Source organism: Littorina saxatilis, linkage group LG9 (genome assembly GCF_037325665.1).
Source record: "Littorina saxatilis isolate snail1 linkage group LG9, US_GU_Lsax_2.0, whole genome shotgun sequence".
NCBI classification, from domain to species: Eukaryota; Metazoa; Mollusca; class Gastropoda; order Littorinimorpha; family Littorinidae; genus Littorina; species Littorina saxatilis.
The window spans coordinates 14,958,647-14,985,820 of record NC_090253.1 but is presented as its reverse complement, the minus strand read 5'-3'; the positions used below and the strand labels follow the sequence as shown (position 1 = coordinate 14,985,820).

At 40.6% G+C, this 27,174-nt stretch overlaps 2 protein-coding genes across 3 annotated transcripts; one reads left to right on the top strand and one right to left on the bottom strand.

The window, feature by feature from the left end:
• Positions 1 to 1,484: 1,484 nt before the first annotated feature.
• Positions 1,485 to 20,569, top strand: LOC138975370 (eukaryotic translation initiation factor 4H-like). Of its 2 annotated transcripts, none has more exons than XM_070348033.1 (8): positions 1,485 to 1,517; positions 4,244 to 4,508; positions 5,611 to 5,659; positions 6,962 to 7,026; positions 9,987 to 10,068; positions 11,654 to 11,974; positions 14,007 to 14,214; positions 15,991 to 20,569. In XM_070348033.1, exons 1-7 carry the CDS (start codon positions 1,492 to 1,494, stop codon positions 14,177 to 14,179), a joined length of 981 nt encoding a protein of 326 aa, XP_070204134.1. In that variant the 5' UTR covers positions 1,485 to 1,491; the 3' UTR covers positions 14,180 to 14,214; positions 15,991 to 20,569. The 2 variants fall into 2 exon arrangements, with proteins under 2 accessions (XP_070204134.1, XP_070204133.1); XM_070348032.1 differs by having other exon boundaries at positions 1,492 to 1,553.
• Positions 20,271 to 25,992, bottom strand: LOC138975372 (sigma intracellular receptor 2-like). Its single transcript, XM_070348035.1, has 3 exons — positions 25,829 to 25,992; positions 25,219 to 25,363; positions 20,271 to 22,525 (listed from the first exon to the last, which is right to left on the bottom strand). The coding sequence occupies exons 1-3, from the start codon at positions 25,937 to 25,939 to the stop codon at positions 22,266 to 22,268; spliced, it is 516 nt and encodes a 171-aa protein (XP_070204136.1). The 5' UTR covers positions 25,940 to 25,992; the 3' UTR covers positions 20,271 to 22,265.
• Positions 25,993 to 27,174: the final 1,182 nt, after the last annotated feature.

The following is a 27,174-nucleotide window of genomic DNA, read 5'->3' as shown; positions in this document are numbered from 1 at the left end:
CATCGTCACTCCACCGCCCGTGGCAAAGGCAGTGCCCGTGGAATTGACAAGAAGAGCGGGGTATTCGTTGCGCTGAGAAGGATAGCATGCTTTTCTGTACCTCTCTTCGTTTTAACTTTCTGAGCGTGTTTTTAATCCAAACATATCATATCTATATATTTTTGGAATCAGGAACCGACAAGGAATAAGATGAAAGTGTTTTTAAATTGATTTCGAAAAAAAAATTTGATAATAATTTTTATATATTTAATTTTCAGAGCTTGTTTTTAATCCGAATATAACATATTTATATGTTTTTGGAATCAGCAAATGATGGAGAATAAGATAAACGTACATTTGGATCGTTTTATAAATTTTTATTTTTTTTTACAATTTTCAGATTTTTAATGACCAAAGTCATTAATTAATTTTTAAGCCACCAAGCTGAAATGCAATACCGAACCCCGGGCTTCGTCGAAGATTACTTGACCAAAATTTCAACCAATTTGGTTGAAAAATGAGGGCGTGACAGTGCCGCCTCAACTTTCACGAAAAGCCGGATATGACGTCATCAAAGACATTTATCAAAAAAATGAAAAAAACGTTCGGGGATTTCATACCCAGGAACTCTCATGTCAAATTTCATAAAGATCGGTCCAGTAGTTTAGTCTGAATCGCTCTACACACACACACACACACACGCACGCACACACGCACGCACATACACCACGACCCTCGTTTCGATTCCCCCTCGATGTTAAAATATTTAGTCAAAACTTGACTAAATAGTGAAGAGAGGTACAGTAAAGCGTGCTATGAAGCGCCTCGTGGATAAATTCAGCCGGGAACACTGGTAGTCTCGCAGATAACAATAAAGGACATAACCCTGAATGTATCCACGAGGCGCTTCACAGTTCTCGCACATGGACAGTGTGTGCATAGATGTGTCAAGGGATATCTATGGTGTGTGCCAGGGAACTCTCTCCGAAAAGCGCGCTGGGCGAGAAAGTAAAGTTCAACGATTTTGGTCCTTTCCTGTACTGGAATGCGATCCATTCAGGCTTTAAAAGAATTCTAAGATGCTTGTCTCAAATTCTATCTGAAACAGAAAAGAAAATATCACTTTACAGGAAAAATATTAACAAATTAAATGTGGACACTTTTTATGGCCCACCCTGTACTTATGATACATGCCCAGAACTTGAGTGTCAGTACTTGAGTCTGATTTTCTTTTTCTTTTTTTCTCGGTTGCATTTTGGTACATTTTCATAGTTTTTAATAATACACTGTCAACTATTCAATTTCTGGGTTATGTCTTTTCGTTCTCTGTTACAAAGTTATTTTCATTTGTCTTGCGCCCAGCTCGATCAAGAATTGTTCACGAATATTTATCCCATGTACTGTTGTGGCTACCGCAAACCCAAGGAAATCGGCAGTCGTGACCTACTGTCTATATTTAGAAACAGACGACAAGCGCATGCGCGACCGGAATCCTTGAAGTTATATTCCAATATGGCCGACTATGACCACAACCGCGGGTATGGAAGGGATCGTTATAGGGGTAGTTTTGATGGGTATGATCTCGATTTATTTCAGCATGCTGGATGTTGTATTGAACCATACAACCGGCTGTTTGATATGGTGCTCCTTTTTTTTTAATCCCGATCCTGCTAACCTGTGCGCGCACCAATCGTTTGTCGCCTGTGCAGATACTGAGATAGCACATGTTTCCAGACCTTGCTGTTGCGGTGCATGGACGCCGCAAAACATGCAAGGCTGTGGTTCTGAAGGATACTTTCCAACTATTTCGTTTTAAGTTGACCTCACTGCCTGTGTGCTACTGTCCTTGATGTTATAGAATCGTAGTGTTTCTTTCCTTTGTAGTGCAAACTGACCCGAATGTGGAATATGGACGACTGTCCAATCCACAGTAATAACGCGTAGTTCAGTAATTATTGCTCCCAGTCCCACTCCCAGTTCCCCTCATTTTTGCCCATTCACCCCTTGGGGAGTGCATTGTCAGCATGAATGTTTTGTTGTCAGATGTTATGTTACACTGTCAATTGCTGTGAGAGAGTGTGTGGCTTTGTTTGTAAATTGTAACCTTGACAGTGACACAAGACAAGGTTGTGATGTTTTTAATTTTGTATGGCTGCATGCAATGATGCATACGGATACATGTACATAGTTGTGCAGTTACTGTTAGGTTAATCAACTTAAGGGCACTTGCTAGAATATGCTCTGTGTGAGGTTCATTATCACAGTTCACACTGAATAAATCTCACAATATAACCACTTTTTCAGTGTGTGGCAGCACTTCATCTTCCATGGGGCTAATAATATTAATACAGTCACCACTAAACATGCAGTTACGACGCTTACATGGAACGAAGGAAAAAAATCACAGACCGCAGAGACTTGGCTGCGTCTTTTTCTCAAGTGAAGTGGTCGTCTGCAAAGTGTGCAGCTCCGCGTGTTGTGTGACTGATGCATCTTATAAAGTTGACGTTTATTTTGTTGTGTTGTCGTTCAAAACTCTGTGATTATCGTTTATAACAATGAATGCTTTATACCACTCTCCGATGATCAGTTGTAGAAATGGAAGCTACTGTCTTCGAAAATAGAACCTGGCCACAAGTTGATAGCATGAACCTTCCACATTCTTTTTCCTTACACTCAAAAACGCTATCAGTTTCAGTGCTTTGAAGAGGTTGGGCGGGGATGTAGCTCAGTCGGTAGCGCGCTGGATTTGTATCCAGTTGGCCGCTGTCAGCGTGAGTTCGTCCCCACGTTCGGCGAGAGATTTATTTCTCAGAGTCAACTTTGTGTGCAGACTCAGTCTCCTCGGTGTCCGAACACCCCCGTGTGTACACGCAAGCACAAGACCAAGTGCGCACGAAAAAGATCCTGTAATCCATGTCAGAGTTCGGTGGGTTATAGAAACACGAAAATACCCAGCATGCTTCCTCCGAAAGCGGCGTATGGCTGCCAAAATGGCGGGGTAAAAACGGTCATACACGTAAAAGCCGTGGGAGTTTCAGCGCGCCCATGAACGAACAAACAAACAAACAAGTGCTTTGAAGAGAAATCGCACTCAGATCGCACAAGTTTCTTGCACTGGGGAGCTGGAAAGATCGCTCGTTTGCTCAAAATACCACCGCGCAAAGTGAGAGAACAGTTGAACCCCCCCTTTTAAGACCCCCTAATTTAAGCCTCGGAACTGTTAAGTGGTGTATTCTGAAGATATAGCTAGGTTGAGAATAAGAACATGCTATTTTCCAGTCTTCCTACCTGCTTGTTGGTTGATGCTGTTGTGTCTCATTGTGTGGTTTTTATTCTGCATTCAAAGACTGCAACTCCCAGTCCGATGTGCATTTTTTTCCATATTTTTTTGTGTATGTGTAGACTTTTGCATGTGTCACTGTGTGTTCATCTCCCACCCCCTTCCTCCATAGATAATTTATAACTTTATAAGAATAATCTAACAAATCAGTGCAGTAAAGTAGGAGTTGCAGCCTATGAATGCTGAAGAAGAAGTCTAAGCATTGAACGGCCAACTTTTTGTTTTACTCATTGTTTAAACAAAATTGCATCAAAGACTTTTGTGAGCGTGACTTCTCAAATGATGTTTCCTCCATTACTGCAGTATCTTGTTGTTGATGATGATACCCCCCGCGGGTTAGGGGGAAGAATTTACCCGATGCTCCCCAGCATGTCGTAAGAGGCGACTAACAGATTCTGTTTCTCTTTTTACCCTTAAATGTTTCTTGTATAGAATATAGTCTATTTTTGTAAAGATTTTAGTCAAGCAGTATGTAAGAAATGTTAAGTCCTTTGTACTGGAAACTTGCATTCTCCCAGTAAGGTAATACATTGTACTACGTTGCAAGCCCCTGGAGCAAATTTTTTATTAGTGCTTTTGTGAACAAGAAACAATTGACAAGTGGCTCTATCCCATCTCCCCCTTTTCCCCGTCGCGATATAACCTTCGTGGTTGAAAACGACGTTAAACACCAAAGAAAGAAAGAAAGTTGTTGATGATATTGTTTGACCCTCAAGTTTCTAAGTAATTTCAGTGACTGAACTCAATCAATGTGTCACTGTCAAGGCTTCCTTTTGTTGTTGTCATTGCAGTACTGCTGGATAGTGTGATATCTCTTCACTCTTGTTTTTCATCTGAGTCAACATTCACTTTACAATACCAAAGCGTTGCACTTTGCATTGCCACTTTATGCTTTCCTCAACCTGTTGATGATCTTTTCAGAGGAGATTACAACGACCGAGGAGGAGGAGGTGGCTACAACAGATCTTATGACGGTGGAAGAGGAGGTGGAGGCGGGGGCTACGGAAGAGGGGGTGGAGGTTACAGTGGAGGAGGGGGTGGTTACGGAGGCGGGGGCCGCGGTGGAGGGGGAGGCCGAGGGAGTGGGAGGCCGATGCCGACAGATGCTCCCTACACATGTTTTGTCGGCAACTTGCCCCACGGTCTGGTCCAGGGTGACCTGGAGGAGATTTTTAAGGACCTCAAGGTGATGACAGACACTCTCTTTCAAACTTCTGAGTGCACACACAACACAACCACACACAGTCAGTTTCAGACATTTGCACCCTAGACATTTCCTTTATAGAACCTGCTTTCTCAAATTTTCTGTTCATTATATCGTTGACTGTACCATCCTTTATTAGTCTCTAAGGCATAATCTGTTGAATTATTATAGTACATTTATCATCCCTTTGCTTAGGGCGGGGATGTAGCTCAGTCGGTAGCGCGCTGGATTTGTATCCATTTGGCCGCTGTCAGCGTGAATTCGTCCCCACGTTCGGCGAGAGATTTATTTCTCAGAGTCAACTTTGTGTGCAGACTCTCCTCGGTGTCCGAACACCTCCGTGTGTACACGCAAGCACAAGACCAAGTGCGCACGAAAAAGATCCTGTAATCCATGTCAGAGTTCGGTGGGTTACAGAAACACGAAAATACCCAGCATGCTTCCTCCGAAAGCGGCGTATGGCTGCCTAAATGGCGGGGTAAAAACGGTCATACACGTAAAAGCCGTGGGAGTTTCAGCCCATGAACGAACAAACAAAATCCCTTTGCTTTTGCTTTAAGTCCAAGTACACAGTGCTTACACACATGAGCTTTTTTTCTCAGATTTTTGGTAGTTTTACAAATAGTTCAGTCTTACCCCTTTCCCTCACAGAAAACAGTTAATTGTGTGTGTGTGTATGGGTTTGATCTGCGAATGAGTGAAACGTGAACAAATAATGTGTCATACCGTGGATTTAAGGCAAAAAAAAAAATAGGTCTGTTTACGGTAACATAGGCCCAAAAAATAGGGTCGGTAGGTCGGGATTGTTTTTTTTGTTTGTTTTTTTTTCCCAAAAAACCATATTTTTACGTTATTTTGCAAAAAAAACAAGATTTTTTTTTCTTTCCCAAATGCCAAAAAAAAGTCTAGGGTCGCGCGAAAAAACTAGGGTCGGTCGGGTTACCGTAAACAGACCTATTTTTTTTTTTGGCCTAATCATTCATTGCGACTGTGTGAAGTTAAGAAAATAATTTCATAGACCTTGAAAGTTGAATTAGACCAGCACATTATTTTCACTTGAACTTGAACTTGAACTTGTTTTCAGGTCAAAAGTGTGAGGTTGGTGCGAGACAAAGAAACTGATAAGTTCAAAGGTAATGTTCTGTCTTTACCCGTTTTATACAGTTAGAGCCTGTACTATACGTCAGTTTATTTAGACAAGTCACAACGTTAAGTAATTAGTTTTAGTAAGCTTTTGGGAGTACGGCTCTTTGTGTTACTACATATAGAAAGGAAAGGATTATTTATTTGTTATTGAATATGTAACAGATGTACTGAAGAAAGGAGGGTCTGATCTGATGCAATTTTATTTCTTATAATTCGTCAACATTTAGTTGAACTGTTAAAAAAGCTGGTGTGCACCTGGGATTTAAATCAGTTTCTATTGGTGAATTAGATACACCAGATTAAACTTTGATTGAGAGAAATGCGCACACAATTATTCTTATAACTGTATTGTTTCTTGTTGCCAGCATACGTAAGTACGGTTACCTTATGATATGAAACCCTCTGGTAAGAAGACACCTGATGGCTGTATTGGATTGGATTGGATAAGATTTATAGTCCAGTGAGGTTACCCTCATGGAAATTCGGGCTGCTTTCTCCCTGGGGAAAGCGAGCTGCCATACATACGGCGCTACCCATATTTTTTTTTTCCTGCATGCGTGTATTCATGTTTCCTGAGACTTAATGCCGTGTGAGATGGAATTTTTTTACTTAATTCCAAGTCCCACGGGTATTTGATGGACATTTTTATCTATGCCTATACAATTTTGCCAGGAAAGACCCTTTTGTCAATCGTGGGATCTTTAACGTGCACACCCCAATGTAGTGTACACGAAGGGACCTCGGTTTTTCGTCTCATCCGAAAGACTAGCACTTGAACCCACCACCTAGGTTAGGAAAGGGGGGAGAAAATTGCGGCCTGACCCAGGCCGGAACACGCAACCTCTCGCTTCCGAGCGCAAGTGCGTTACCACTCGGCCACCCAGTCCCATATATCGAAGTCGTCATGGATTTTGGGCCTTACTCGATTCTTGGCGATTTTGATGTATCTGTGCATTAGACTAAGTAAATCATTTTAAATGAGAAATATTCAATACATGATTTAACATTCTTTCATCTTGCTATCCATGCCAGGTACAAATATAAACACTATTTCATAATACAAATAATCAGTTTTGGCCTTCTACTGAAAAGTTGTCAAGAACGAGTTGCGCCAAAATTCCGTGGCGACGTCGATATGTTATAATGTAGATTCTGAGTCTATCACTTATCAGCTTTATCAAAGGATCTCTGTTATAAAAAGACACTCACTGCAAGGAATAGACACTTTTGAATGTTTCTAAGGGTTTTCTTTTGACCACTGTATACATTTGTGTTGAACTGTGTTCTAGGTTTTGCCTATGTGGAGTTTGATGACACAGATTCATTACAAGAAGCTTTAACGTACAACGGAGCGGTGAGTTATTACAGCTTGTTCATTTGGATGGCATTATCTTGGACTCTGTTCGTGTGTTTGCGTGTGTGTGTGCGTGCGTGTGTGTATCACTATTGGGAGCTTTGAACTTAACACTCATTGTCAATAAGAAGCGACCACTATGTTTTGAAAAAAGACGGAAACTACTTTCTGGCTTTTTCGTACACTATTGTTTTTTGACTCACATGCGAAGCAAAAGTGAGTCTATGTACTCACCCGAGTCGTCCGTCCGTCCGTCCCCCCCGTCCGTCCGGACGTCTGTCCGGAAAACTTTAACGTTGGATATTTCTTGGACACTATTCAGTCTATCAGTACCAAATTTGGCAAGATGGTGTATGATGACAAGGCCCCAAAAAACATACATAGCATCTTGACCTTGCTTCAAGGTCAAGGTCGCAGGGGCCATAAATGTTGCCTAAAAACAGCTATTTTTCACATTTTTCCCATTTTCTCTGAAGTTTTTGAGATTCAATACCTCACCTATATATGATATATAGGGCAAAGTAAGCCCCATCTTTTGATACCAGTTTGGTTTACCTTGCTTCAAGGTCAAGGTCACAGGAGCTCTTCAAAGTTGGATTGTATACATATTTTGAAGTGACCTTGACCCTGAACTATGGAAGATAACTGTTTCAAACTTAAAAATTATGTGGGGCACATGTTATGCTTTCATCATGAGACACATTTGGTCACATATGATCAAGGTCAAGGTCACTTTGACCCTTATGAAATGTGACCAAAATAAGGTAGTGAACCACTAAAAGTGACCATATCTCATGGTAGAAAGAGCCAATAAGCACCATTGTACTTCCTATGTCTTGAATTAACAGCTTTGTGTTGCATGACCTTGGATGACCTTGACCTTGGGTCAAGGTCACATGTATTTTGGTAGGAAAAATGTGTAAAGCAGTTCTTAGTGTATGATGTCATTGCTAGGTTTAGTTATTTGACCTTGACCTTCAGCGTCAAGGTCATGTAAAGGTCAAGGTCAAGCATGTGAGTCGTATGGGCTTTGCCCTTCTTGTTGTGTATAGCTTAATCGTTCACCTACATGGGAAACTTGGTGCCCAGCAAAAAAGATCTTTAGTTTTTATTAGATCCACATTGTAAAATGATCAACTGAAACACCATAGTTGACACATGAAGCAATTACGCAACTATCAGATAACACTTTTATACACAAAATCCACTTTGACTAGATCAACGAAATTTAACTATCTTTTAAAACTATCATTGAGACTGTGGTTATGTTTTTCTGCAAAGCAGGCTGAAGCAAATACGACCGTTTTAGTTAACCAAGTGACTGGATATAAAAACGCGCGTGGTCGAGCTTTTCAGTGGCGTTTTTAAAACCTGCGAAGCGTGTGTTGTAAATTATACCCTTAAATCTATACGTACATACAAAACAAATACATGGAATGATAGCTAAAAAGCTGGACTGTTACTTGGTCTGTGGAAAATGCAAGAAAAGATCCCCCCAAAAAGTGCAGATTACAGGGTATCACAGGAATATAAATGCCATTGGTCAGAATAGAGAGCCGCTTTTGCTCCTTCCAACAATGAATGATTTTGCATTGTACACCATGTTTTAGATCTATTCCCGACGCAGTTTTTCAACAAACGTCAAAAACTACATCCTATTATGGCCTACAAATGACGGTAATGGAGATGGCAGGCCCTGTTAATGTTTTTGTTTCTTTGTAGTATGTTCCTGTTTGCGAACACCATATCACGAACATTAATTGCTTCTCTTTTGACAGAAAAAAGCCGATAACGTACATGACGGTTATGTAACCCCCAAGTCTATTTTTTCGCTTTGTTGCGTCTTGGCTAGACTCAGACGCACTTCAGCTGTAAACTAAGCCCTGTTCGTAAACCAAAATTGTTTGAAGGTTGTTTTGAGGTTATTTATGTGTAAAAAAAAGTCCCAAACAATGGGATGAAAAAATAATCCCGAAAGAAGTTGCTGCTTTTGCGCGTATTTCCCCGGACATTTACATTTATCCATGGTGTTGACGTACAAGAACTTCCTCCTGAACAAAAACGACTGCAGCAGCAGCACTGATGGTCGTGTCATTTAAGATGATAGTGCATGTGACCAGAAGGAGCTTGCTTATAGTTTTTAAATAAATTTTATGTTTTTAAAAAGTACGCCCAGACAGTAACGTGCATGATGTTTTTAGTAGTATTTATTGCTCTGAGGACTAGGAGATACAAGTAATTGGCATGTATTGATGTGCCGAAGTTAGCTTACAGCCGACCATAACAGAGGTGAGAAAAGTTTAACTTAAACATCTTTTTGTATTATCTGCAGGACCCCCGGACAAACCCCCCGCGGGTTAGGGGGAAGAATTTACCCGATGCTCCCCAGCATGTCGTAAGAGGCGACTAACGGATTCTGTTTCTCCTTTTACCCTTGTTAAGTCCTTTGTACTGGAAACTTGCATTCTCCCAGTAAGGTAATATATTGTACTACGTTGCAAGCCCCTGGAGCAAATTTTTGATTAGTGCTTTTGTGAACAAGAAACAATTAACAAGTGGCTCTATCCCATTTCCCCCCCTTTCCCCGTCGCGATATAACCTTCGTGGTTGAAAACGACGTTAAACACCAAATAAAGAAAGAAAGAAAGAACCCCCGGACAACGAAAAACTCAAATGGTCGCTGCTTATTGACATTGAGCGTTGAGTGGTCCCTCTAGCTACATCTTAGATATATACTGTGTACAACGTACAACAGTTTGTCATGGTATCACACAATGTTGCATGCCTAATATCTGTTTTTCAAGTTTCATACCCGTCTTGGAAAGCAGCATTAAGCATTCTTTTTGTCATTTTGCAGGTACACGTAGACATACATAGTTGACATTTAGTTTCAGTTACCATTACTCCAAGACATACATGTATGATATCCATCATGGTAAGCTTGACTGTTTGTGTTTCAGCTTTTTGAGGATAGAAATTTGAAGGTGGATATCGCGGAAGGTCGGAAAAATGACCGCGGCAGAGGAAGAGGTGGTGACAGAGGTAATTCAGATTTTATTTCAGAACTTAGTTTTTCATAAGGACCTCGAAAAAATTATTATGTTGGGAAAGATAAAAGGGACATTTACTCTTGCATTTTAATTTATTTTTGATTACACACTAAAGAATCTGGCAGGAGAGTCATTAGAATAGAAATTTCGGGACTATAATGTACTTCGTTGTAAAAGGCGCAACCACTACTTTTTAGTTTAAAATGAGAAAAAAATCACACAAAGGGTGCTTCCGGTGTATTCCAAGGGAGTATTCGGAGTGGAAATACATTTTCTTTTCCATGTGCGGTGACATCAAAGTGTTTGCATTCTCCGAGCTGTTTGGCCTTGTGACCTCAGGTCAATGACCATATCAGTTTTCAGCTGAGACCAGCTGCCTGCCCTAGTTTACAGACACTGACCTTCTGACCCCGGGTCAATGTCCGAGTGTTAAGTATGAGACCCATGCCTTAGATGTTGGAGAGAAAACTTTGTCCATGTCATAGAAGCAAAAACATGAATAACACTATAGTGACTGTTCCCTCTCTTTGTATAGCGATGTGTGTACATCTGTACTCTTCTTTAGCCATACACAAGGTGATACCGGTCAATAGGCCACAGGGGTAACAGTTGAGGAAAAAAGTTGTGCCTTATAGTCCTAAAAGAAGGTAGCTGTGGACTAGTTGCATTTATTTTTTACACCAGCATTCACACAGCAAGCAGAGAGTCTTAAGAAGATTTTCAGTGAAATGAGCTTAATGGTTTTTCTTTTCTTAAAATTCCCTGAATTCCCTACTTATACTGTTTGTTACGTCTCGTCTCATCTTTGTCTCGTCTTTGTTCATGGGCTGAAACTCCCACGTTCACTCGTGTTTTTGCATGAGTGGATTTTTCCATTTATGACCGTTTTTATTTATCCCGCCATTCAGGCAATATATGTCGATTTCGGGGGAAGCATGCTGGGTATTTTTGTGTTTCTATAGTATTACCCACCAAACTCTGACGTGGAATACAGGATCTTTTCCGTGCACACTTAGTCTTGTGCTTTTGTGTACACATAAAGGGGGATAAGGCACTAGCAGGTCTGCACATAAGTTGACCTGGGAGATCGGAAAAATCTGTACCCTTAACCCACCAGGCGACCACGGCCGGGATTTGAACTCACGACCTTCCGATTAGGAGGCCGATGTCTTATCCACTAAGCCACTGCGCCCGTCTACTTTTTGTTACAAAGTCCACTCCTTCCTTAAAGTCCTTTGTCGTGCAGAATGCACAGATAACCTCTGATCTCAGTCAAAATTCATGTTAATGTTTGGCTAATGCTAGACATGTGTACTGGCCGTGAGGTTGACCTCACCCACTGTAGGTTAGTTGTTTCGTGAGTATTGCTAGAAATCATGTATCCTTTACAACAGAAAAGAGCCCTGAGGGATTGTAGCCAGTTCCATGCAGTCTGTGTAGTATTTAAGCACAATTCTCTCAAACGCTTATTTTCTTGTCTTTGCTTTGCCTGAGGGATTGAAGCCAGTTCCATGCTGTGGAGTTTTTAAACACCAATCTCTCAAACGCTTATTTTCTTATCTTTGCTTTGCCTGAAGGAGGTCGAGGGGGAAGGGGAGGCGGCAGCTGGGGAGGTCAGGGTGATGACTACAGGGGAGGCAGTAGGGGAGGAGGAGGAGGTGGTCCCAACGACTACGGAAACTTCGGAAACGACCGCGGGCGAGGAGGAGAAGGAGGAGGAAGAGGAGGGTACAGGGAGGAACGCGGCTATGACAGGAGGGGAGGAGACAGGGGCGGAGGTCCCAGCGGCTATGGCGGGCGCAGAGAAGAGAGAGACGGTGGTGGCTACGATCGTCGCCCGCGGAGAGACAGCGGTGGTGGTGGTGGCAGCGCAGGGGAATTTCGGGAACCTTCGCCAGGTAAGGGAGAAGAGGATTGATGTTGTGTTACGGTGTCCGTGAAAACCCCTTTTATAACCAGTGTCTCCCCATAAGACCAGTGTCTCCCCTTAAGACCAGTGTCTCCTCTTAAGACCAGTGTCTCCCCTTAAGACCTCCATCTGAGACAATCAGGTCTTGGCAAGGAGGGAGTCTTACAATGGAGATAATGTACTGACGCTATAAGCAGAAAAGTCACACAAAAAAGAAGAAATAATGCAAGTATGCACTGATGGACTTGCGTGTATGACTGTTTTTATCCCTGCCATTTAGGCAGCCATACTCCGTTTTCTGGGTGTATGTGAGCTGGGTATTTTCATGTTTTTGTGACCAACCAATCTCTGATATGGATTACAGGATCTTTTTCATTCGCAGTTGGTCTTACGCTTGTATGCACACATAAGGGGGATAAGGCACTAGCAGGTCTGTACATAAGTTGACCTGGGAGATTGAAAAAAATCTCCACCAGGCGGGTCCGGATTCTTACCCTGAAGGCGGTCCTGAATTGAGCAAAGACTATGCGAAGACTATGCGAAGACTATGCAAAGTCTTTTTACCAAAAACTCCATGCGGCTAGCTTCGTGCAGTTTACTTCATGTAGTCAAATTCACCCAATTAATTTGAGGCTTAAAGCTTCTACATGAAAGGCGGACACCTTATCAACTTGGCTAAGGCCAAAAAAAAAAAATTGTCTGTTTAGGGTAACATGACCAAAAAAAGTAGGGTCGGTAGGTAGGTAGGTTTTTTTTTTTTTTTTTTTTTTTTTGTGTAAATGCTATGTTGGCTGAACATTCACTTCTTATATTTGATGAATACATGTTTCAAAACTAACGTATAAATAAAACAGAGAGAAAGGGAGAGAAAGAAACGCCAAATGTCTCTTTTTAGCATTTTTACCTCTTTTTATATTTAGTCAAGTTTTGACTAAATATTTTAACATCGAGGGGGAATCGAAACGAGGGTCGTGGTGTATGTGCGTCTGTCTGTCTGTCTGTGTGTGTGTGTAGAGCGATTCAGACTAAACTACTGGACCGATCTTTATGAAATTTGACATGAGAGTTCCTGGGTATGAAATCCCCGAACGTTTTTTTCATTTTTTTGATAAATGTCTTTGATGACGTCATATCCGGCTTTTCGTGAAAGTTGAGGCGGCACTGTCACGCCCTCATTTTTCAACCAAATTGGTTGAAATTTTGGTCAAGTAATCTTCGACGAAGCCCGGGGTTTGGTATTGCATTTCAGCTTGGTGGCTTAAAAATTAATTAATGACTTTGGTCATTAAAAATCTGAAAATTGTAAAAAAAAATAAAAATTTATAAAACGATCCAAATTTACGTTTATCTTATTCTCCATTATTTGCTGATTCCAAAAACATATAAATATGTTATATTCGGATTAAAAACAAGCTCTGAAAATTAAATATATAAAAATTATTATCAAATTTTTTTTTTCGAAATCAATTCAAAAACACTTTCATCTTATTCCTTGTCGGTTCCTGATTCCAAAAATATATAGATATGATATGTTTCGATTAAAAACACGCTCAGAAAGTTAAAACGAAGAGAGGTACAGAAAAGCGTGCTATGCAGCATAGCGTAACCACTACCCCGCTCTTCTTGTCAATTTCACTGCCTATGCCGCGAGCGGTGGACCACGAGTATACGGTCTTGCTGCGTTGCATTGCGTTCAGTTTCATTCTGTGAGTTCGACAGCTACTTGACTAAATATTGTATTTTCGCCTTACGCGACTTGTTTTTTCTTTTTTTTCTTTTGAAATCAAAAAAAAGTTTTTGGGTCGGCGCCAAATCGATAGGGTCGGTCGGGTTACCCTAAACAGACAATTTTTTTGTGTGGGCCTAATGCGCCCGCCAAGCGGTTTTGATGGGTCAAAGATGGGCTTCCATGTTGATGTATTCATTCTCATGAACAATGAAATCTTCGTTATCGTGATTGTTGTCACCGAACATTGTTGTTAATATTGTTATTGAACATTTTGACCCTTTTATATCGCCAGAATCTGCGGCAAGGCGGCCAAAACTGAAGCTCCTGCCTCGCACAGTAGACAAACCTCTTAACACTGCTGCCGAGAGCACCCGAGCCAGCATATTTGGGACCGGTAAGCCTCGGGATGAGGCCAAGGTGGAGGCCACTCGAAGCCGAAACACCAGCGAGAGTAGTCAACAGTAACATCATTGATGGTCATGTCATGTTCTAATGTCATGGTGAGTACTTTTATTCGGGTCATGAGGTGGCATTGCAAAAGTCCTATGAGCGGGAGTTGTGATTGACTGGTCTTGAATATAAATATATATAGTCTTCAGAACAGGTGCTAGGTCGGTCAAGAAAATGTATCAGTTTTTGTGTGTGTGGGGGTATGTTGAGTGCATTATTTTGTCAGTGTGTCAGCTTTTGAACACAAACTGGTGAGCACCGTTTATATCCAGGACCCTGTTGTACTACAAGCATCACAATTTTTACCCTACAATGTTTTGCGCCAATTTCATAGGACTTTGAAAATCTCTCTCTTTTTCCCCCAAAGCAAAATCTTTCCATGTGTTTGGTGCAGTTAACCTATCTACTAAAAAAAATGTCTAGGGCAACACTCGGTCCTTTTGACTTTAGTGAAATCTAAAAAAAATGGTAAGTTTTTGGACCCTTAATTATTTTTATTTTTTTTAAAGATTGCATACAACTTCTTGACAGGTTCTTAGCTTTTTTGAAGAGTATATAATATGATTTAAAAAAAATAGTAATCATGATGATATGATAGCAGAGGAGAACAGCCTTTGTTAACAAAAGCAGACCTGTTTACCAGTACGATTTGGGCGTATTTTGTACGCCAAATTATTATCAGTACGCAAATACGCGACACACGCACAAAATACGCATAAGAAAAAGTCTAGAATACGTTTTCCGTTGTTGGTGTGCTGATTACGGAATGGTACAACTGATACCGGTTTCGGTCGAAGGGAGATAACCACTACAGCGAGTCTTCAGCTGTGGAAACCTTGTTCAGTTGTTGGCACGTGCGATCGTCTGGACAATCGTGGCAAAATGAAGCGGTAAAATGTGCCAGTTTCGGATGACTGTACCAAGTATAAACAGCAGAAGCAGCAGATTTTCTTGGAGAAATATAAGAAAGAGCCAGGAATTGTGGAGTCTACTATGGGAAAAAGTCATGCACACTGCAAGTATTGTAGCCTAAATCAGATTTCTCCGTTGTCCATGCTGGGAAATATGACATCGAACGACACTGCAGTTCCAAAACTCACATGGACAAGGTTGCTGCAAAGAAATCCGCTGAAAGCTGCCAAGGAATTATTAAGTTCATTCCCGCAAAGCAAATCCTGCCAGAAGAAAAGGCTGTAGTCCGTGCTGAAGCAATGTTTTCTGAGATGATTGTAAAAATGAACTTGCCACTGTCAACCGCAGATGTTATTTCACGAACTTCATCTTTTCATTATCAATCTGCTTGGAAGACACTGGTTATAATGTTATAAACTGACAGGTAAATAAAATTGTTTTATCCCTGTTGTATCGGAAGGAGTTAAATTCTGAAGATGTTCACAAGACATGCTATTCTTACACAAACACGTTTGCACCCACGGCGTACGTTTTGCCTAGCCCATATGGCTTTGCTTGCAAAGTACACCAACTTTTTGAAAAATACACTTAACTTTTTCAAAAAGTACTCTTGCCTCAGGTTTAGGGTAAACAGGTCTGCAAAAGGGATGAACATTTTTAACCTGAATCCACATGATAAATCTTGTTCTAATTTTGATTACTCCTTGATGCAATTTGTTTGCCTTGATGCATGGGTGGGATTCTTCCGGAAATCCGGATTCGTTATGTCTGTGGTGACAGTTTTGTTGTTATTTATACAAATCCTTCAGCGTCTGGTGGCCCCCAGACACCCCCCCCCCCCCCCCTTACATTTCTTCAGGATTCATGACATTTTCCTTCCCACCCATGTTGATGCATTTGTTTGTTTCTTGCAGCATCATTTTGCGTGCAGCTGATCCTGTGGCATATTTTTTCCGTGACCCACTTCATTTGGATGCGACAGACATTGATCTGCTGTAGACACTGACCGTGACAAGTACCTGTATCTTCGACGTTTGGCTTGCTTATTACCCTCCGCACTGCTCCAGAAAGCAGCGCCCACCAACATGTACAACCAAGATTTTGTCTTCTCGACAGTGTGCTCCGAGGCCGTCATGATGAAGCCGTGTTCTATTGGCGACGACAAAAGTCTGAGTTTCAGTTGCTATGCCGTTATCAAATTCGTGGATGATTATGAAAATGAGGATGGTAAACCTTTCAGAACGCGTGTGTGTCGCGGTGGTGACATGTCCTGTAAATGCTTTGTACTTCGTAGACTGTTTGAACTTGCTGCACCAGTCCAGTTGTCTGATCTTCACAGTTACAAGGTTAGGGATTTTTTGTCGGCCGACTACGTTTATGTTTGTCACTCGTTAGTGCACTGTGCACTTGATGTACCTGTTATGTATGGAGATGAGAAGACTTATTGTAAAGCATTAACTGTAGGTAAACCTTGTGCATGCCAAAAATTGGTTCAGTGGTTACTCCTCTTCAACACTTGTCTGATCTTGGTTACTTATGCCTCAGATACTTTCTGTTTTCAAATTTTCAACCCAGGTTTTTGTTTATGGTGGGGTCGTCCATGACTGTTTGAGACAGTGTTGCCACAAAGATTGTCTGTGAATTATATGCCTCTCAGTGAAAACGCTGTCCTAATGATCCTTCCTGAGAATTAATTTCATTGCGAGAAAAATATGTACTTGGATTAATTTCCAGTGAAGGTGCATTACCAGCAACAGATATAGCAACACTGTGTCTTTTGAGTCGGGTCATAACATTTCCCGGTAATTTTTGGCTGCATTATATTATATATAATATTCCTCACTGATGTTGCCAGGGATGTGAGATGCAGTTGGGGCTGCAGAAATTTCTGGGCAAAAGTTTTGACACTCGTGCAGTTATGGGCGACCCCCTTTTCAAGAGAATTTAAACTGCATATGCCGTTCAACAGCTGAATGTTTGATGCTGTTTACTCTTCTTTGGTTTAGATTTATGGCTTTGTTGTGTTAGGTAAGATGAACATTGATCAAACATCAAAGATTTTTCTTAGCGTGCTTATGTGTGTGTTTTTTCATTGAAAACGAGCAACTTGTCCTCTTGAGCTGCCTTATAGAAGAATTCAGTTTCAGTCTTGAACGGGGCTTAACACATTTTTTCTGGGAGGTTGACTTCAAAATATAACTACAATTTGTATGTGAAAACATCTTAAGAATCACACAGTAATTTGGTAAAGTAACCAAATTTATGAAATATGGCATGTTTTATGCATACCAAAGTTCTCTGTATAGATTGCTGTCAAGTCTTGTCAGCTGTATTAGGTTGACTTAATGTTTTATGTTAAATTGAATACTTTTTTGCATGTATTTGTGTTTTCTTGCAGCAGCTTTTTGTTTCTGTTTTTTTGTTTGTTGAAAATTTACTTTTTTGAAGATTGTTAGCGTTACAGTTACACTGTATCAAAAGCAGCTCTTTGGCTTTCTAAAAGCTATCAATGCATGTAACATCAAAAATGCAAAATGAATTATATATATTAACTCTCTCTCTGCCCCCAGCCCTATCCCCTAGTTCTACAATTATCAAGACTCAGTTGTCCGCTTCTGTGAAAGTTAGCAAAATTATGAGCTGCTAATTTGCTGACATGTAATCACATGAATGCAAGACGAAAATGTGCTGTAAAATTGGTTATGGGTTTAATTGGTTATCTGGGCTGGTACAGCAGATTTTGTTGTACAATTATTACAGCCTTCTCTTTTGTCATTTTGCATAGTGAGCAAAAAGGAAGGGTAAGGTATTTCAATTTCCTGAACTTAACTACATTCATCTTTACTTGAACGCCCTTCTTCCCCCCGCGGGTTAGGGAGAAGAATTTACCCGATGCTCCCCAGCATGTCGTAAGAGGCGACTAACGGATTCTGTTTCTCCTTTTACCCTTGTTAAATGTTTCTTGTATAGAATATAGTCAATTTTTTTTACAGATTTTAGTCGAGCAGTATGTAAGAAATGTTCAGTCCTTTGTACTGGAAACTTGCATTCTCCCAGTAAGGTAATATATTGTACTACGTTGCAAGCCCCTGGAGCAAATTTTTGATTAGTGCTTTTGTGAACAAGAAACAATTGACAAGTGGCTCTATCCCATCTTCCCCCTTTCCCCGTCGCGATATAACCCTTCGTGGTTGAAAACTACGTTAAACACCAAATAAAGAAAGAAAGAACGCCCTTCTCTTTTGCACAAACCTAGGCTTTTGCAGTTCAAATTCAAACACAATTAAAGCATGTAAAAGCATAATACTGTTAGACTAAAAACTTTGATAGTGAAATAAGCAATGAAGTGTAAACTAGAAGCATCGTCTTCCGGGTCCTGTATCTTGCTTTTGCTAGTGTGTGTGCTATTTTAATTCTATGTGTGTTTGACCCTTCACAAATCAATACTGTGGGTGTTTCTGGTTTGGTTTCTTTCAGTTAAAATGTTTGTTTGAAAGTTTTTTTTAATGTTATTATTGTATTCCTGTTATTTATTTGTTTGGTCCTTTTTTTTAAGCATTCCTGTTTTTGTTGCAGTTACCTCTGCTGTTTGTCTTAGGTTGATTTCTGTGCCTGGTGTAAATGCTAGCGTTTTAAAAACATGCTGTTCTTCCCCTGTGTTCAGAAGAATTATAATATTTCACTTTCATACTCTCTTGTTTGTAAAAGTGGAAGCAAACAGTAACTGCTTATGTAGAAGGACTAGTTGTTATCTGCTCTTTTTACATTTAGTCAAGTTTTGACTAAATGTTTTAACATAGAGGGGGAATTGAGACGAGGGTCGTGGTGTATGTGTGTCTGTGCGTGTGTGTGTAGAGCGATTCAGACTAAACTACTGGACCGATCTTTATGAAATTTGACATGAGAGTTCCTGGGAATGATATCCCCGGATGTTTTTTTCATTTTTTCAATAAATACCTTTGATGACGTCATATTCGGCTTTTTGTAAAAGTTGAGGCGGCACTGTCACACCCTCATTTTTCAATCAAATTGATTGAAATTTTGGCAAAGCAATCTTCGACGAAGGCCGGACTTTGGTATTGCATTTCAGCTTGGTAGCTAAAAAAACTAATGAATTAGTTTGGTCATTAAAAATTGGAAACTTGTAATTAAAATAAGTTTTTTTATTAAACGATCCAAAAACATATACATATATGTTATATTTGGATTACAAACAAGCTCTGAAAGTTAAAAATATAAATTTATGATTAAAGTTATTTTTCCGATATCATTTAAAAACAATTTCATCTTATTCCTTGTCGGTCCCTGATTCCAAAAACATATAGATATGATATGTGGAATAAAAACAAACTCGGTAAGCTAAAAAGAATAGACATACAGAAAAGCGTGTTATCCTGCTCAGCGCGACCACTACTGCACTATTCTGCATGGCTTGTCGATTTCACTGCCTTTGCCACGAGCGGTGGACTGACGAAACTACGAGTATGTGGTCTTGGTGAAAAAAGCAGTGCGTTCAGTTTCATTCTGTGAGTTTGACAGCTTGACTAAATGTTGTTATTTCGCCTTACGCGATTTGTTACTAGTGTGTTTTGGTTTTGGTTTGTATCTGTCTTTATTTCTGGCACAAAATGGCTGCTACTCGTTGATTATCTCCCTTACTGTACCTGTTGTTTTCTTTACACCCAGATGTAGACATGGTTGGCAAAGAAGATGCAGTCTTTTTTTTTTAATTAATCAAACCATGAGGACTGTGTGTGCATGGTGTATGTGTGGGTGTGTGCATGCTTTTCCTTTTTTCCCTCAGCATATAAATTAAAAATTCAGAAGTAGCTGACAGTAATCATTTTAGGGCTCCTGAAACCTTGCTAACCGTTTGAACCCAAAGAGATATGAGATTCTGCCCTAATATATGTACTGATATATAAAAGGCCAAGTTTTGAGAGAGAAGTTTTGAGTTCACTGCGCAAGTTTCGTTTGGTTCTTCTTATTACTAATTAGGCTGCCTCTACATCTGATGTGCTAGACAATATCAAGTTCTTGCATGCAATTTAAGTTTGAATAGATTCCCATCCCTCTGAGATTTGATTTTAACAATTCTGGTGAAGTCACTGTTAGGGTTTTCTTCCAAACTTTCCTCCCAAGTACGGCTAGATCTTCTGTACATAACGGTGCACCTTCAAGATGTGTATCTTTCTTCTTTTTGTGTGTGTGGTCTTTAGAAACTGTTCCTATGACAAGGTAGGGAGGAGAGAATCAGGTTATGGCACTTTGTTTAAGACCTTGAGAAAGTGTTATGCTTTTCCCTACTTCGCGTTTGTTTTAAATTTCCTAATTGTGAGTGACTTGATGAATTATGTCCATTTGAAAGCGGGAGCAAGGCGGGATAGTCTTGCTGCTTGTGGTGTACATCATGGCACCAATATTTTTATGTGTACAAAAGGGATGGGCATGTTGTCCTGTGCCAGAATGTTGTATAATAAATATTGAACTTTGTTCGCTTCTAGTCTTGATTCTTTGTGGTTGCAGATGATGGGGCGTGGTGTGTATGTTTGTATATTTTTATTTACTGTATTCTTCCCCAGCTGCTCAACGCACACCATACTCGATCACTTTCCAACTCTGGCAAAATGTGCACCCTTTATTCAATTTCTTACGAGATACATAGAAATGTACATCACCACTCATTCATTTTGTCAGATGTAAGTTGCAGGGCATAAAGGACAGGAATCACCACTTATACTGAACCAAACTTGAACAACTTGAGCACTCCATGCACTTGGCATTTCTCCACAAACAAAATCTTAAATACTGATTAATTTGGAGTACAACATTACTATCAAAAATCATACCTCAAACTGCATTTTTAACACACAGTGAGAACATATACAGAATGAAACTGAACACAGAAATGAAACTTCATATATATGTCATGAATAAAAATGTCAACATCTCCAATTACACATGGGGAAAATAAAATAAGGCACAATATGATAAGGCCTAAAAAAAAAATAGGTGTGGTTACGGTAACCCGACCTACCCTATTTTTAGGAGCCGACCCTATAACTTTTTATTACATTTGTCAAAAAAAAAACCGAGTGCAGAAAACGCAATGAAAGCAAAATCGCCCGAGTCGCACACTTATTTCCCTGTCAAGTAGGTTTAATTTGTACACATTAGAAAAAAAAGTAAAAAAAAAAAAAAGTGATTGCCTACCTTCCTACCCTATTTTTTTTGGCTATGTTACCGTAACCACACCTATTTTTTTTTTTGGCCTAATCAGAGTGTCACGGTTTAAAAGCACCTTAATGGTAGGGCACAAAAACAAAGTATGTTTCTGGTCACCTGACCCTACCTAGTTTTTTCCCGCCTCGACTTTTTTTTATTGCATTTGTAAAAATAAAAAAAAAAGCATCAAAACGAAAGTACTGTAACAGACGGCAGACTACACAAGGGGGATAACCCCGCATCCCTTTTGTCTCATTTGTTTTGTAATGTGTTGTCTTTCTCTTTGTATAGTAAGTCCAGTCTCTTTGCGTCACTGTATAGTTATTTTCTACCCTGACCAAAAAAAAATTTAAAAAATCCCTACCTACCTACCCTATTTTGTTTTAGCCATGTTACCAGAAACATACAACTTTTCGGGGGGGGGCTAACATCCTTCTCAAGCAAACTATCATGTAAACCATCATGGATCCATCCAGGCTTATTTATGTTGAATAAGAGTATCCTGCAAGAACACATGCCACAATGTACAGCCTATCTGTTTATAATGTAAGTGTAACTTTCTCAGCGTAGCATGCCTTGTAGCATAGAAATTGCTATGCTGTTAGTGTTACGCTAAAAAAAAAGCTACACTAAAACAAACATTAACAAGCATGCAACAGAGACCCTAATAATGCGAGTGCTGGCACTCGTTTCTGCTTATTACTCTGTATTGGCAGTCAGAATGTGGATCAAAAAAATAAATGAAATGTTCAACTTCAGACAAAACAAAACATAGCCAAATACATCGACCTAATGGTCTTTGCCATGGACAAACATACACATTATCATTAGAAAAATAAAAACTCTTTAACTGAGTATGCACTGATTTTGACCTGAACATCTTTGAGAGCTCATTAAATCACGTATAATTACGAGTATTAAGTACTCTGCTATATGGGGACATTTTGGGGGAAAAATAAAAATACTACCTCATTTTTGCTTTATTCACAGGCTCCCTGTATGCTGAGCTGAAGCAAGCGTCCAGCAAAATCATGACAGGTAAAATGAAATAAGGGGAGTAAATGCCGCAAAGGGTCAAACGTTCATCCATGGTACGAGGCCCAGGATGCTTGGACTGGCTGAAGTCGTAAGTCAGAGTGTGGAAGAAAATGGCGATGAGCGTCGTTGCAACATGGGAGGAATAGATGATAGCTGGAATTCGAATCCATCTGGCCTTGGCAGCACCTTCACAAACGAAACAAACAAAGCAGCATACGATGCAATTATAGCTGATCAACTTGCAGGCAAAACATTGTAGCTTACCCGAATGGAAAAGTAATGAAATGCATGACGATTCTCTCTCTCTCTGTCTCTCTCTCTGTCTGTCTCTCTCTCTGTCTGTCTCTCTCTCTGTCTGTCTGTCTCTCTCTCTCTCTCTCTCTCTCTCTGAACAATTCAAGATTGGGCACTGAATTTCAAATGAATCAAACATAATGTACTTGTTATGAACAGTGCACAGGCAGTGTTTATAATTTCTTGAAGACTTGATGAAACCATTCAGTACGCACAACAGTAGAATTACCCTTTCCAGACGCCCTATTTGACATCCCCTTCCCCTGTTTTAAGACACTGGGTTTTTTTCAAAATGTTCTGCACATAACGGTAACCATCAATAACATTTTCCATTTCAAATTCCCTCCCTTGAAGTAAGACCTCATTTTCTCAGGTTTTTGGCAGCCTTAACAGGAGGATACCTGCAATGACAGGACTGGCACCGGCACGGTGGCCTAGTGGTAAGGCGTCCGCCCCGTGATCGGGAGGTCATGGGTTCGAACCCCGGCCGGGTCATACCTAAGACTTTAAAATTGGCAATCTAGTGGCTGCTCCGCCTGGCGTCTGGCATTATGGGGTTAGTGCTAGGACTGGTTGGTCTGGTGTCAGAATAATGTGACTGGGTGAGGCATGAAGCCTGTGCTGCGACTTCTGTCTTGTGTGTGGCGCACGTTATATGTCAAAGCAGCACCGCCCTGATATGGCCCTTCGTGGTCGGCTGGGCGTTAAGCAAACAAAAACAAAACAAGACGAGCAAACGCTCGATCGAGTCACTTTCGCAGTTCTGAATATTATATGAGGCATCAGATGGACAGGAAGAAATTGCTATTCACAACACAATACAGATGTAAATAATTTGATGTAAAGAATAATCCTATAAAGTTTGAATCAAATCCGATGAATAGTTTCAGAGATATGATATTTCAATTTTTTTCCTTCAAGACATACCTGTGACCTTGAAAAAGGTCAAAGGTCACCAAAGCAGACGTCAAAGTGTAGAGGTCACTGGGAGTCACGTTCACATAAAATTTGAGCCTGGTCACTTTTATAGTTTCCGAGAAAAGCCCAACGTTAAGTTGTGTGTTGCCGAACAGAAAAGGCTAGTTATCTCCCTTGTTTTTCTGATAACGTTCGTAAAAGGCTACAGATGTAAATACTTTGATGTAAAGAATAATCCTACAAAGTTTCAATCACATCCGATGAACTTTGTCAAAGATATAAAATGTCTAATTTTTCCTTTGACGCTGACCTGTGACCTTGAAAAAGGTCAAAGGTCAACGAAACCATCGTTAAAGTGTAGAGGTCATTGGAGGTCACGACTAAACAAAATATGAGCCGGATCGCTTTGATAGTTTCCGAGAAAAGTCCAACGTTAAGGTGGTGTCTACGGACGGCCGGCCGGCCGGCCGGACAGACTAACACTGACCGATTACATAGAGTCACTTTTTCTCAAGTGACTCAAAAATGACAGGACTACATCTTGGCATATATAATCACGTTATGTCCCAAATATACTCTAGTTCTGGGGACAGAAAAATAAAGTTAGCATAGCATGACAGGAAAAAGAGGCCTTCTCCTTCTTGTGAAAACAATACGGCTCACCATCTCAGATCTGGCTAGGCTTTTACATAAGAAAAGACTGTCACTCCTCTTTGACACATACCCCAAGATTAACATCCTGATGACGTACTTACTGTGGTGAGTTGATATTTTTTGATTAATTAATTTGATACAAGGCCACTATAGTGTCTTTAACTTCTTCTTCTTCTTCTTCTTCTTCTTCTGCGTTCGTGGGCTGAAACTCCCACGTACACTCGTGTGTTTTTTTGCACGAGTGGAATTTTACGTGTATGACCGTTTTTTACCCCGCCATTTAGGCAGCCATACGCCGTTTTCGGAGGAAGCATGCTGGGTATTTTCGTGTTTCTATAACCCACCGAACTCTGACATGGATTACAGGATCTTTTTCGTGCGCACTTGGTCTTGTGCTTGCGTGTACACACGGGGGTGTTCTGAGAAATAAATCTCTCGCCGAACGTGGGGACGAACTCACGCTGACAGCGGCCAACTGGATACAAATTCAGCGCGCTACCGACTGAGCTACATCCCCGCCTCGTGTCTTTAACAAAATTAATTAATAAAAAGTCCTACTGTGCACAGAGAGTACCCAGGCTGTTCAGTGTTGGTATGTGACCAAGTGGAGGGATGTTCTTATCCCATGTAACACCCAGGCTGTTCAGTGTTGGTATGTGACCAAGTGGAGGGATGTTCTTATCCTATGTAACACCCAGGCTGTTCAGTGTTGGTATGTGACCAAGTGGAGGGATGGTCTTATCCCATGTAACACTCAAGCTGTTCAGTGTTGGTATGTGACCAAGTGGAGGGATGTTCTTATCCCATGTAACACCCAGGCTGTTCAGTGTTGGTATGTGACCAAGTGGAGGGATGGTCTTATCCCTTGTAACACCCAGGCTGTTCATTTTTGGAATGTGCTCCAGTGGAGAGATGTTCTTATCCCACGTAAAAGCGTTGCCAGATGTGAGTCGATGAGCTGAACTGTCCACGCGGAAAGAGTTGTGCCTTTGAAATGCAGGGTACTACTTTACCTTTCAAATATGCGAAGGCAGCGACAAAGAAGAATGGAAACTGCACGGCCACTTCACAGAAAACAAAGGAACGGAACCACCCTGGGGGATCCACCATCATGGGGTCTCTGAACTCACGGCAGTACCAGTTTTTCAGCTCCACCAGCTGCAAGAGAAAGAAACAGCATTCGATTTCTTGTCGCAGTGTTAGTGCTGCAGGTAGTACAGTGAAAATTGTATCGGGGTCTGTCCTTTGACAACACAATTCATGAGTACCCGCCCTTTGTGGGCAAATTAGCAGCGCATAACTGTTTGATATGCTGTCCATAAACATTGTGTGGACTCTTTTTCTTAGCACACCTCGAGACTATCTTTTGTTTTTATCTACACACCTGAAGCAGGTGCCCCTCGGGTACGTTCGACTGTAGTATACACGATACAGTCAACACTTTTGTGGCGACGACACCTCCACAACGACCACCTGCCCACCACGACCATCGGTGCAAGGATAGTAGAGATATCAAGCAAAAGGGGGAAGGTCGCATGTGATAAAACACGGCTAAAAGTAAAACACATCGGATTAAAAGGCTCAACTAGACGCTATAATCACAAGACACACATGAAAAATTACCTGCTGAGGATAGTAACGTTGTGGAATCACAGCCTGAGAGTCAATGAACATCGCAATCGGTATGTGAGTCAGAAAATACAAGAAAAACACGATATCAAGTAGACGAGCCATTGTCCCCAGTCCGAGCAGACGATCATCCGATCACGTGACCACGCTGCGTAAAGCTTCCGGGCAAGGAAAAATGCGGATGTGCTCTGTTTGAGAACAAATAAAAGCACGACTTGCCTGATCGATTCCTCTCATCGGCAAAGAGCTTTCTCCAACCCAAAATAACGTTATTTCGTAATGGCAGTGCTACACTTTAGTCGGATATGGGATATAAACAAATATTTCAGCCTATTATCTTGTATAAGGGTAATCTTGGTTTCATCGCCTCTGAGCCTAAAGAAATAATGAAAATGCACAACAAATCAGTTAGATGTACAGTGAGTGTCACTGTGTGTGTGTTGTGTGTGTGTGTGTGTGTGTGTGTAAACGTGTGTAAGTGTGTAGAGCGATTCCCAGAAAAAAACACTGACCAGTCGTCAACTGAGAAACATTACACACAAGTTCTTCGGGCCCAAAGAAATAATCGGATCTCTTTTCCATTTTGTTGATAAATGTCTTTTAAGACGTCATATGAGGTTTTAGTTAAAGTTGAGGCGGCACTGTCACGCCCTCATTTTTTTAAATGAAACTTTGGCCAAGCACTCAGTCAGGACTATCGGATTGCATTTCAGCTCAGTTGGAAGCTTTTAATTAGTTTGCTCATTAAAGTTGTCATTAAAATCGAATTTTCATGAACAGATTTTTTTTTAAATGACTCCATTGTATTCAATATGAAAATCTGAATCAAACATTTTTTACCTTTACTTTAAAATGGTGCTCATCGTTATAGAAAGTAGATGAGTGAGGTACAACGTTCGCATGCTTCGCGGAGACAAGCCTGACTATCGTGCCTCTCTTTTGGTCTTTGGCTAGCCAGCGCTTTCTCGGCCATTCCATCTTGTTTGGCGTAGGTTCCTAAATGTTTCTCGGCCAGGCTACTAGTCTTGGTTAAAACAAACACGCAGTGCATTCAGTTTCACTCTCTATGAGTTCCACACTGGATTGACTAAATGTAATAATTTTGCTTTACGCGACTTATTATTGTTAAGTTATAGTTTGTACACGGGTGCAAAGATCATACATTCTGTGGTTACTTTTTGAAAAAGGAAGATTTATAAATCTTTAGATAGTATGCATGGGGGGTTGTTAATTTGGATATCGTCCTGGGTGCTATGTAGTGTAGTCAGTTAATTACGCTTTCATCTTTTAGTTGTGAGTATTTTTACACTGAGGTTGTTTTAGTGGTGCTGTTGCTGGTG